Source organism: Gymnodraco acuticeps, unplaced genomic scaffold (genome assembly GCF_902827175.1).
Source record: "Gymnodraco acuticeps unplaced genomic scaffold, fGymAcu1.1, whole genome shotgun sequence".
Classification (NCBI taxonomy): Eukaryota; Metazoa; Chordata; class Actinopteri; order Perciformes; family Bathydraconidae; genus Gymnodraco; species Gymnodraco acuticeps.
The window spans coordinates 1,453,871-1,467,299 of NW_022992344.1; the positions used below are offsets into that span (position 1 = coordinate 1,453,871).

A 13,429-nucleotide genomic window follows, 5' to 3' on the forward strand; every position below is an offset into this window, starting at 1 on the left:
ATTTATTATGCACAGTGAGTGAGTGAAAAATAAATGCCACAAATAAATAGAAACCAGAAGTTTCCATAAAGATAGTTACGCTCAGAGTAAGCAGAGACCCTTTGGGTTTTGAATATTAAATCATTGCGTTACCTCTGTACCAGCTGCACATTCAGAGGTACCATGCCTCTGAAATGTGTTTATGCTTCTATGAAAAGTGCATTTGAAAGCCAGTTTTCTGTTTGTGTTCATGTCGTTATGTATTTTTAGACGCTGGCTGGATCTTGTCCAGACCTTTCTGTCATTTCGATTCAAGCACTAGTTTATTTCGCACTGTAATGTGAAGCTTTATTGTGAAGTCAAATACACATTGTGCATCAACAATGGCTGTCGGTTGCTCAATATCAAATGAATCGGATCAGGTGCAGATGCCTCCGTAGCTGGTGCGTTAAACTCTTAAACTCTGAAGTAAACATTGATGCATTTTTCTTCTAGAGAGAATGCCATGTCAGAATAAAGTTTGTCTTTGATACTCACGAGATCATGATCCCGTTGTCTATGGAGAAGCTGTCTGATGGGAGGCCAGCGATGGTCCAGGCTCTGATCTTCACTGGATCGCCCAGAGAGCTCATCAGGGACATGTTGGGGGAGCAGGGGATCTCTCTGCTCTTGCATAGATCCATCCACTCCTCCGTTTGATCCTGCAGAGGAGCACATTTACTGGTTATGACTTCATTTTCACTTTACTACCTGGGCAGCATGAAATAACCTACAAGCAAATGAAAGCATCTGCTTGCGAACAATTCTGTGCACATAAATGATTACTTGTTCACTCTCCTCCTTTTTGTCCCCAGCTTTAAAAAAGAAAAAAGACGACCTTTAAACACTTTCTTGGTATTGAAAAATAAATGTTCCGTTCAGAGGGATCACTTCCCTCCAAACTGCTCTCAAGCTTTTGGATTGAATTGGTCAAAGTTGTAATGAGTCTTTTAAAGACAGAAAGGCTGGATTTTCCTAAGAAACAATGCATAGATTCAAATAAGAGTGATTCTTCTCGACTTACGACCCACTAAAAGTGGTAGTGTTCTGTATCTGCAGGCACCAACACACTTTCCTCTCATTTACCTTGCATCCCCTACATGTTTCCAAACAGCATGTAGGGTGGCACACCAGGGGCCATAGTATTGTGATTGAAAAGCATCTGCTCGTTTCATTTACACAAACAAGCAGATGCTTTGTGAATTATTTTTTTAAATTTTGACTGCAGCTTAAGGTTAAATCAGATCATTTGACTGCAAAGTTGTGACATACAGTGGTGTATTTGTATTTGTATCTGTTCTCTTTTTTTAAAAGGGCAGAAGGATCTGTACTTGTGAATTTAATCTTGAGATTGAAATAAAGTGAGAGCCATTGTGATCGAGGTAGTTAAAAATGAACCATTGGGGGCAACCGTATAGCTCAGCTGGTAGAGCTTGCGACCCACACACTGGGGCTAGGAGGACCCTGGTTAGAATCTAGCCTAGGACCATTTACTGTGTGTCTTCCCCTCTTTCTCCCCCTTTCACAACTGTATCCACTGTGTTCTGTATCTGCAGACACCAACTCATTTACCTTGCTTTCCCTACATATAAATCTACCTTTTCTTACATTTGAGAAATGTGTGTAAAACAACATGTTATAGGGAACTGTTAACAGTATGGTTACATGTAAACCAACAAACGTTATATTAAAATGTTAAATCTAAATATAAAAGTGAAATCTATTACAAATCTATGTAGGTGCAGATCTATTAGTAATACGAGTAGTACCCACTGACAGCCCAGTTCCTAGTATGCCCCCCCGGCTCCCTGAGCTCACCTGTCTGTAGCTGGAGGTGAAGGCTCCCAGGTAAGCCACGATGCCCGCTGAGATCAGGATGTCCCCGGTCAGGTTGTTGTAGAGCTCTCCGAGATTGAAGGCCATTTCGCTCCAGCGTGACTTCTCTCCACCCAGGCCTCCAATAAGCTGCTCCGCTCGCTCCAGCTTCTTACTGCACAGATCCACCTGCAGGACATCATGGAAGGTGGAGGAAATCAGTGGCCTATATGGGTTATGAGTCATTCTTTTGCCTGGCAGTTCTGTCAGTGTTCTGTCATTCTCCTCTCAGATTTAGTCGTCTTTCATTTGGCACTGTAGTTACACTTTTACTCTTTTTTCATTACATAGCAAGATATGTTTACCAATTTAACACATTGTTAAACCATATACAATGAAAGTAAGAGATGTGAAAAACACTAAACCTGATTCTCCAGTTCAACTTTCTTGTTCTTGTTGGCTTCGAACGTCTCCTGAAGTTTTGCGAGTTTATCCTGGACTTCTTTGAGGGCAGCCTGTTTTTTTTGGAGGCCTGTCATGGCCACAAGCAACTCCCCCTCAGCCTGCGCCAGCTTCTCCTTCTTGGGAGCCACCGTCTTGGCCACCCTGAAGGATGATGCAGTAAGCAATCATTTACAAGAAATTCTAGATATATATTTAAACCAGAAGGTCATCAGTCAGACCAAGTACAGTGAGTGTGAACACGCCTGAACATGGCAGCCCCCTGGCTCTAACACCCCTCCATTCATGCAATTGTATAGGTCATATTAGTGCACATGTGTGTAATCAATATAGTGTGTCTTCTTTTTCAAATGAAACATTGCATTTTGTTAGCCTACATTGGGTTTAAATGAATACCTTTAGCTGCAAGAGATCATGTAACTAAACACATCACCCCAATTATGCACTGGCTTCCAAAAACAAAAAGAATACACATCAAAATCGTTCTTTTAGTTTATAAAGCGCTAAATGGTTTGGTACCACCATACTAACTGACATGCTGCTCTCTTACGAGCCACCCAGAGCTGTGAGATCATCAGGGACAGGTCTGCCCAATGGAGCCAGGGTCAGAACCAAATACGCTGAAGAAGCTTTAAGCTTTTATGCTCTGCAGATCTGGAACACCTGAGGTCTGCTGAACCCCGAGGTGAAACATATTTATTTTTACTCTATTTTCTTTGCATTTGAAATGTGCTAACAATTGTGGATAGTATTTACTTTGTCTCCTTTTAAATGATCTGCATCTTGATTTGGCTTGTCATATTTATCACTTTGCAAATCATTTGTATACTTGCTCAGGATTAAAAAGAGTTATTCCTGTGTAATTAAATATAACCAAGCTTCATTTACTTGCTTAGACGGATGGTAAGCTCTCTAAAGCTGGGAGTGTGCATACATTTTCATAATAGACAGGGTCAATTTTCACAAAATCAGAACCCCAAAGGCATTTTGTGCTTATTTATGCTATACAACATTTCTAGGGGTATTAAGGGGTGCTGAATCCAAATCGGCTGTATTTGAAGCTCAAACATGTCCCAAAATGCCTCAAAATTGAGAAATCCAACATGGACGCCACCAACAGCCTGAAATCTATTTTAAGTATATCTTTTTGACTAAACAAGGTACAAACTTGAATTAAATGTGCTTTTGTAAGTTCTCCTACATGGGCAATCTGATGCCATATTCAGATTTGAGATGTAATGTGAATAAACTGCTTAGATCTCATATATATTGCAAAAATAGTAGTTTTTAACTATGAATAATTACTCAGCTATTATTATTATTATTATTATTATCAGGCTACTTTTACTTACGTTGTATATTGTTTTGAGGTTAAATGTTTCAAATGTGCTGTGATGGAACCTTTGCCTTCCCCACTATTGCCCCCTCACCCACAAAAGCAAAAAAACAAACCAAAAAGAGGAATCACAGAGCGCCCATTCAGCGGTGTATTAGCAGAAGACTGTTTCACACAGTCATCTGAACAATGTCCTGCAGCACAGAAAGCACAAGCTACAGACATGGCCTTCTTCATGTCCAGGACATCTAAAAAACCAATGCCTTCCTGGATATTGTACAATCAAAAGGCAAACACAGTCAACCCAGAGAAAACTACAATAGGCTACCTACCTATCATCCAGGCTCCTGCATCTGAACTCGATACACTGAACACAGTTGTCAAGCAATGCTTCATATCTCCAAATCAATGGAACAACAGCATGTCATACTGATAGTGGGCGAGGCATTTTATCCGAAGTTGCTAGAACTAAAGTGGTCAGTAGAAAAATACAAGGACGTGCTTATCCCTTGCCTTGGAGGCCTTCACATTGCCATGAACTTCCTGGGTGTGATAGGACAACACATGGTTGATTCTGGCCTGAGCGAGCTATGGGTCAAGTGTGATCTACTGGGAGCAAATGCTGCTCAGCATGTCATGGCAGGAAAGGGGTATGCACGTGCCATAAGGACCCACAAACTTACCCTACAGGCTCTTTGGCAGCTACTGGTCCCACGGCTTTACACATATCTGGATGAGGTTGATGTTACACTGAGAGCTGAACTCTCAGATCTCTGCCAATCCGTAGATGCTGACCACATCGCGCAGATGGTCGACAAACTGACCACAGACAGATTCCAGCAGCCCATGAAAGAGTTTGCTGCATCGCTTGCAGTTGATGACCCGAATGCCGCATTCTGGTGGGACTACATGACTATGGTCAGCATCGTACTCTGCTTCACGTGATGGATTGTGGGATCTCCACCTGTATGCTTTCAAACGTATGCTGCCCTTCTTCTTCAGGTAGGATCATATAAACAACGCCAGATGGGGTACTGTGTACCTGGCTGAGATGTCTGCTCTCCCACCAGAAATACTCCTTGAGTTTCAGAAAGGCAACTTCTTGGTGAAACGCAGTGATCGACGCTTCAATCAGGTTTCAGCGGATCAAAGTACTGAGTGGCTAAACGCTACAGGAAAAAAGAGTGGTGGTTTAGTGGGAAATGGCATCACCAGGATAGCAACATCCCTCAGTAGATGGACATTGTCGTATAATCTGAGAACAGTCATAGCTTCTCCGACAAAATGATGATGAAGACGATGAGTACACACACACTGATTGCACAAATAGTAGAATGGAGAGAGACGACAGGGATGAAAGCAAAATATGTGTATCATTGAAAGAGCACTGTGTGTTTCAAGATGGTGGGGACACACTCAAGAACATAATCAACAAGGAAGTGGTCACACCGGAGATTCAAGAATCTCTGCTTGGTGCAGAACACCTTGGACAGGCACAAATGAAAGTGTTTGTGGACAAACATCTGTGTGAACCTCCAGCTAGTGACCAGCACTTGGGACCGAAGTCACCCATTCCAAAGAACAAAGCCAAGACATTTGCTTCTTTGTATGAAGTCGTGCAACTTTCCAAGAACAAGCAAAACACAATCAAAGTGGACAGGCAGATTCTACAAAGGCTAGTCACAGCTTACAGAGCAGGTCATAAGGTAGACCTGGAAAATGTCCTCCAGCATGAACTCATGCCCATCCCGCCATCTCTGGCCGCAACTAACGGCAGTCTACATTCCACCAACAAGTCTGTTTTAGCAAATATACTGACAAAACATGTCCAAACGCCTGCAGATGTACCCCTTCAGGAACCCAGCTGCCTGGCTATTGATGGCCAAGCACTTGTAATGGCACTTGGGAAGCCGCCTGACACTACAACATTTGGCGACTATGCCAACAAGTTTGCTGAGACGGTGTTGAAGATGGGAGAGAAGTACCAGAGGGTTGATGTAGTCTTTGACAGGTACCATGACGAATCCATCAAAACGGGCACAAGGAGGAAACGTAAACAGCGTCACCGACCAGTACGCAGAGAAATCGTTGATGACTCCGTTCCACTTCCAGCTGACTGGTCAAGCTTCATGGCACTGGAAGAGAACAAAGCAGATCTCGCTTGACTACTCTCAAACCATCTGATAGAACACAGCCCAGAAGATGAGCCTGTGGTTGTAGTATCGGGTGGGTTTGCTGAAGCAACCACTGTCAAGTCATCAGATCCAGATCTTGATGTCTCCTCTTTAATGGCTGACCAGGAGGAGGCTGATACACGTCTGATTTTGCACTGCATTCAGGCTCCAATGGACACAATAGTTGTGTCAGCGCGTGACACAGACGTGCTTCTTCTACTTTTTGCACACCATGACAGAATCGGATGTACCCATCTCTACATTAAAGCCGGGACATCAAAGGATCGAAAGTATTTTCCAGTACATGATATTCACAAGTTATTATCTGATGATCAAGTGGACACACTCCTTGCCTTCCATGCCATCACTGGCTGTGATAGTGAGTCTCAGTTCAACGGTCACGGAAAGAAAACAGCCTGGCAGGTGTTGGAGCAACATCACACCGATCTTACTGGCCTTGGGAAGGGCCCTCTCACTGAAGGTATTGTAACATCAACAGATAAATGTATCTGTAAGATGTATGGTGTGCCAGAGGTTGATACATGCAACAAAGCAAGAGTGAAGTTGTTTTGCAAAGGTCGTCCACAAGAGACTCTGCCACCAACCTGTTTGTTTCATATCATGCGTTCACACTATCAATCGACAATCTGGAACCAAGCTCACCTGCCACATCCTGATCTTCCTCCAGTGGATGAAATGTGATGGATGCACAAGGAAGGTCAGTTAGTGCCACAGCTACTGTCTTTACCACCTATGCCTAAAGCCTGCAGGGAGTTCACTTCATGTGGGTGTACCAAGGGATGCCTCAGCCAACGCTGCAGCTGCAGGTATGTGTATAGAGGATTAGCTGATCAATGTGTACAAGATCGTAAAAATATGATAGACTGGTTGAGAATATCAGCCTGCCAGACTGCATACTGCTGACTGTTTGTTGTTAACAGATTGTTGAAACCATAACCGGATAATTGTGAACCTATAACTGAGAAAAAAAGCAACAAAGGAACACAATAAGTGTAAGGATAACTGTAACGTGTATTCCAATGTACCTGTACTTGTCATAATCTGTCTATTCTATTCTATTATATTCAGAAAGAGTCACATGGAATGTATAGAGGCATGCAACAGCAGGAAACATGACAACACCTGCCGGAACACTGAAGAAGACGCTGCTATTTAAAAGTGCCTGCCTTTTGGCAATTTCCCATAGCAAAAAAAAGGCAGTGTGAACTTCTTCTTCATTGCCTTAACACTGGATGGCCTGAGAGCTATCATTTGGGTTTATTTGTTGTTTTCATATATTTTTACATTATTATTATTATTATTATTTTGTAATCATTGATATATGGTGGTGTTTTATGAGATACTTGAATGAGATTTTTACCATTTCAGTATGATTTGTATTCTTATTGAGTTGAAAATACCAATGCCACCCATACAGTATGTTCTTACTGTATTGGTACTGTTGCTCCACTGTAGGCCTAATCGCGTCATGTTTACATTATGGTTTGGTGGCCAAATAAAAATTGTATTAATACACTTTCTAAGCAAGCCCTGGTTGAGTCTGACAACTTATTTATCACTAATGACCACCTTTTTCACTATACATGTATGATTTCAAGCTGATTATTCACATTTGATCTAAAATCAGGACAGTATGTTAAATTCCCCATGTGTGAAAACATATAAAAACACATTTAATTCTAGTTTGTACCTTGTTTAGTCAAAAAGTAATTTACTAAAATAGATTTCAGCCTGGCGGTGGCGGCCATGTTGGATTTCTCAATTTTGAGGCATTCTGGGAAATTTTTGAGCTTCATATACAGCAGATTTGGATTCAGCACCCCTTAATACCCCTAGAAATGTTGTATAGCATGAATAAACACAAAATGCATTCAGCACTTTAAATAAGCACATTTTCTGAAATTCTGCCTAGTCTACTGTATAACTGGGAACACAGAAGGAGAAGAACATGACTTACTTTTCATACTTGTCCATGGCGCAGACCCACTTACACAGGCCTTCAGCTGCAGTAGATGCAGTTCGGATCTTCTCCGGTACAAAGTCTGGGTTGGTGATGTACTTGTTGCGGATGATGGCGATGTAACTGGGTGGGATGTTGTCCTTGTCATATTCATGGAGGCTTTGGAGAAACTTCATTTCTCCCAGGATCTTTTTAGCCGGGCCCCAAAAGTCCTCCACTTTTTTACCAGAGCCGGAGGGGTCCGGTACACGGTCTGGCTTGATGCCTTTGAGGATGCAGATTGCCTCCATCACCAGTTTGACAGCTAGGGGCGGGCTTTTCATGGACTTCACCACTGTGATATCCTGTAGATAAAAACAAAACAACTCTATATGCATGTCCTATTATATATTCTATTCCAGTACACCAATAATAATTATGAAACATTCAACATTCATTCATAATGACTTGTAAGGCCAAGTATAATAATAATACATGATTACTGGTCACTCATTGACATTCTTCTTGCATGATCAAAGAGCATTATCATTTCCATAGTTCCATCTTTTTATAATGCATTATAATCACTGCTATAAAGCATCATAAAGGGTTAATAAGTAACTATACAGTAAGTGGTCATTTGCTTTAGGTAAAGTAAAAAATATTTTCAATTAGCAATTTCTTTCTATATTTAAACAATGGCTAATAAGAGTCACATATTATCCCATTATAATGCATTATACAGTGATTATCATGCAATATAAAAAGATTACAATGTTTTACAATTATGGCAATTATAATATACTATGAACAGGCAAAGAAAACATCTGTGAGTGACCAGCAATTATGACGTATTATGATTCTTCATCCTATAAGTCAATACAGGGTCAAGTTTATGCTTTACAGTATAATGTGTAATGATTGTATAAAGCATTATGAGTATTTCTGAGTGCTTATAACAATAATAATACGGTCCTTCCAAAGGCATATTATAATGCATTACAATGTCAATAATCATGCATTGTCCTACCTGATTGGTGAGAGTGTTCAGGGCAGACAGCGCCGACTCCAGGATGGGCATGGCTTCCTCCAGGTCAGCATCACACTCGTCCTTGATGGCTTTGGCAGCCATGGCTTGCTCGTTGGCCACGGCCTCGTCCACTTTCACCACCTTCTCTGTCTCAGCCACCTCCACAGACTCGTGCTCGATCACCACCATCATCTCATCCACCTCCTTGCTGGCCACGAGCAGCTGCGGCTGTAGCGCCTCCAGCTCCACCTGCATGGAGGCCACCTGATCGGCTGCTGACTCCAGCTTCTCCAGGCCCACCTCATAGCGACGTTTCATTTTCATCACCTCACTGGGCAAAGGACAGAAATAATTAAGGAAACAAGTCTCAATTTTAGACATGGAATTTGGCCATTTAGCCAAGTTTTCCAAATTAAGACTATTTTCGAAACAATTTTAATTCAAGTTCTTTTAAATTACAGGATCAATGATAAACTAATCAATCAATCAACATTATCTATATAGCAATTATCATACACAAAAAGGTTAAAAAAAATACTAGCCCCACCTATCAGTCTATAGACAAAGTAAAACATATACCAACTGACATCAATAAATAAAAGCACTGAATAAAATAAGAATAAATAGTATTTGATATAAAGCCAAATTAAAAGGTGGGTCTTTAGTTGGCTTTTAAAAGTATAAACATACTCAAACATTATGTCCACACACAGTAAACCTTAAAGGTCTCATATTATACCATTCTTTATATTATAGGTCTCAGATATATAAAAAACATGTCTCTGAAGTGTTTTGCTCAAAATACCAAACAGATCCCCCATTCTAGCCCTGCCTCATACCCCTCTATTTCAGCCCTGTTAGACAGGTGCTGATTCTCAGTCCGTAGCTTTAAAAAAAATAAAAAGAGAGGAGAGCTCATGCAGGAGAATTCTACCCAGAAACTCAGCTAAACCAAACGTTTAGCTGTTCCAAACCACATCAAGGATTATTTCTGAAACATATGGAGCTCAAATGCTTTCTCTCTCATGGGTTTACCACAAGGTCAGTACCTTTTATATCCGGCTTCTTTTCACATACTCTCTCCAGTACAGGTTAGCTCTGAGTGTTAGCGATATTTGCTAATGTAAACACAGACCATATTACTTCCAAAACACGTCGCGCATTGTTTCTGATACTGCAACGTTTCTGATAGGGGGCGACAGGTTGGGTGGGCGGAACGTTGCCAGGAGTTCAACGTAAAGCCAGCCCACATTTTAGTAATGTCGTCATGACCGCAGCAAATCTGGATCAGCTCCATTGTACCCCCGTTTTTAGAGAGTATTTTCGGACACTTTGTGAGTCTCCTTACACACCAGGGACACATATTTATGTATAAAAGACATCAACAAGAACATTTTGCATAATAGGTGAACTTTAAAACTTACGCTCTTTTGGTATTTAACAGAGCCTTGAAAGTGTTAATGAGTTCCAGGTATGAGGTCGGGGTGACGTAGTTGTAGCGCTGCAACTCGTTCATAAAGCGATGGGAGAGTTCTATGGTTGAGGTGTGAAAGCTCTTGCACATGTTGATGCAGCCTTCTCGGGACTCATCGGTCATTTCAACATCCTCCAGGAAGCGACAGGCCACCGCCTGCAGGGCATCCTCTGGCCAGGTCTGATAAGCAAGGAAGTATGCTAAATTACAACTAAGTAGCCATATATATTACATTTACTTTATTTCTGCTATGGTTTTTTACTTATTTTCAGTCAAACACAGCATATTGTCTCTGTGATGTTATTAACTAACATGCATGAACACACCTGGAACCAGTTAATGGTGCAGCAGTTAATGAGGGCGGGGAAACGTCTCAGACGGTTCCTGAAGGCGTCTCCGATGGGACTCATGGCCAACACCACATGCAGCTGTGTGCGACAGCGCTCTATAAACATGTTGAAAAGAGAAAGGGGGCTGCCATCTGTCTGCTTGTCGCGGTCTCGTTGGCGGTCCAACACGCGCATTCGCTCACACATTTCCGCCTTCTCGTCAACGGCAAACAGGTTAGGCACCTGGAAAATATGACAGAGTTGTGTAGATTGGGTACAGGCCTTTTAAATAGAACAATCACTAAGTAAAATCATACTATTATTTATGCAGTTTGGCACATTTCAGAAAAATATGTATCTGAAATAAACTACTATAGTTATTGATGCATTATTGTTTGAATATGTTTTGGCTTGGTAAAGATGTTGTTTATATAATAATAATAATAATAATAATAATACATGTTATATAGCGCTTTTCCTGGTGCTCAAAGCGCTTTACAAGCAAGTAAAGAAGAAAAATAACGACTATATATATGAAGGGAGGCTGTGGCGCAGTGGCCTAGTAAGATGGTGTTCGGATCAGGGGAGCACAGGTTCAAACCCCACTGCAGTCAGCATGTCGTTGTGTCCCTGAGACCCTTCACCCCAAATTGTTCCAGTGGGGATTGTCCACAGTATTGAGTATGTAAGTCGCTTTGGATAAAAGCGTCTAACAAGTGACATGTAATGAATTACTTTATTTAGTGCTGAGTAGCTTAACCTATGATCATATATAATAATTTGTTAGTTGACTTCTATTTTGTGCAAATAATATAACCTTGTAAAATAGCTAGTGACTAAAGCTGTAAAATAAATGCACACTATTAAAAAGTACAACATTTGCCTACAAAATGTAGCATCATGTGAAAGTGGGATAACCTTAACCACACAAGCAAAATGTAAGTATCTCATTTATTTATTTAAGTTAATGTACTTGGTGACATTCCATCACTGCATATATCCATATGTATTGCTTTTATCTTAATAAATTATTATCCATCCAATTTACCTCACCGGTGTTGAGCAGGTTACCAACGTCCTCCAAGAATGACTCCATTTTGATTTGAGTGTCCGTGAAGAGGAAAACGCCATGAGCTTCCCCCTGTGTGGACTTCATCATAATGAGCTTCAGGTCATCGTGCCATTCTGTGGTTCCGTAGGTCTTGGAAATTTCCACCTGGAAAAGTTCCGCCTCTGCCATGTGGGCAGCCAACCGTGTGAGAGACTGCCGCCCGCTCCCGCCCACGCCCACCAACAGGGCGTGGCCGCTCGGCTGCTTCAGAATGCGAGAGATGCGACACACGTGTTCGATGGCGAAGCGGAAGAGCACCAGATTCATAGGCGCTTTGCTGACGTTGTTGTACTCCTCCAGGTGTGATTCCACCACCTGACGGAGCTGGTCCAGGTTGTTCACCTCGCGGTAGTTGCGGTCGTCGCCCTTAGGGTCGTGAAAGTCGCAGAACATGAGGCTGCGCAGGTCGTCCTCTGTGACCTTCCCGTCTTGGTCCTGGTCAAGATGCTGGAAGAGCTGATGGAAGTCTTCCTTCATGTGGCTCTGAGACACCACCTGTAAGTGGCTTACAAGCCAGGAGCGATCTGAGTCTTGGACCAGACGATCATAATAAACCCTCAGCACCTGAGGATCAACAAGAAAAGAGTGAATGATACAGTGGGAAAGGTTTAGAGAGATGCCAACACAAACAATTTCAAAGGAATACCAGTGTGTTCAGACCAAACACATATCAAATGTTTGCCAAAATGAATTGCGCCAAATTGGCCGCTAGATCTTTTTTGAAGTTATTCCAAACCCACACATATTTGCTCTTACTCCGGCTCACCTCCATAGATACACCATACTTGCCAAAATGTTTTTTTTTTAACCAGCCATGACCAAAATAACCACCCTTGTACCTGTCAATGAACTCCAAGAAATGGCTGAAATGCTGTGTAGTCCGGGGTTCATAACTTTATCCTAAGAACAGCGACAACATTTTTGTCCACCATTTCTGATTCTTGGTGGGTGGCTTTAGAGCCAACATTTTTTCAATGTAGTTGAAACATTTCAACTTGATCTGAGTTTTATTTGAATTGTCAGGTGCAAATCTGCATCTATCTTTGTCTTTACATTGCCTTTGTATGTATTTAGAAAAATCTGCTTTGTGTTTGTTCTGAACACACCTTAACAGGCCGACTAAGCTTGACTATAGCAATATATATTTCTACTATTTGCATTTTCATACATTTCTATTTTATTTACACGTTTAAGGAGCTGTCAGCTGTTCCACACTCTATGTTGTGTACAATGTTACCTCGTGCACCCAGAGCCGTTTTATGACGCTTGGGTTATCTGCACTCTCTGGACGCGACAGGCAGATGCCTTGGATGACCCTGGAGACATCGCGCAGATTGAACAAGTAATGGGACTTTGTGGGCGTTGGGAGCAGGTTCTTGGTGGCTTCTTCGTACACTGACATGGTGCCCCTAACGATCTGAGAGGTCAGAGCTGCAAATAGCTTGGGGAAAGGAAACCTGTAGATGTAATAGTTAGAATTCAATCATTTATTGTTGTACAGTTTTTAAATGAATACGTGAAGTAAATAAGATTAATGTTTTTTATCTTTTATCAATGGCTTTAATAATGTGTTGGCAGAAAGGCAAGTATATTGTTAAAATGCAGGAGAGGTTAGGTTGCTTTAAACAATTTTAACACATTTATGTTTACTTGTGCACTCTATGGTTAACACTGTTGCAGTGCAGTAAGTGAGAAGAAAAAGCACTGAAATTGCCTAATT

At 41.5% G+C, this 13,429-nt stretch overlaps 1 protein-coding gene across 1 annotated transcript in view; it reads right to left on the minus strand.

Moving 5' to 3' along the window:
- dnah7 (dynein, axonemal, heavy chain 7) overlaps positions 1–13,429 on the minus strand; it is a 153,894-nt gene that overhangs the window by 39,627 nt on the left and 100,838 nt on the right. The window contains exons 40-48 of the mRNA XM_034208741.1: positions 12,947–13,166; positions 11,647–12,273; positions 10,596–10,841; positions 10,220–10,449; positions 8,796–9,126; positions 7,784–8,130; positions 2,259–2,439; positions 1,837–2,022; positions 517–680 (exon numbers count right to left, since the gene is read on the minus strand). Coding sequence (XP_034064632.1) covers positions 517–680; positions 1,837–2,022; positions 2,259–2,439; positions 7,784–8,130; positions 8,796–9,126; positions 10,220–10,449; positions 10,596–10,841; positions 11,647–12,273; positions 12,947–13,166 — 2,532 coding nt within the window. The remainder of the gene's footprint in view (positions 1–516; positions 681–1,836; positions 2,023–2,258; positions 2,440–7,783; positions 8,131–8,795; positions 9,127–10,219; positions 10,450–10,595; positions 10,842–11,646; positions 12,274–12,946; positions 13,167–13,429) is intronic.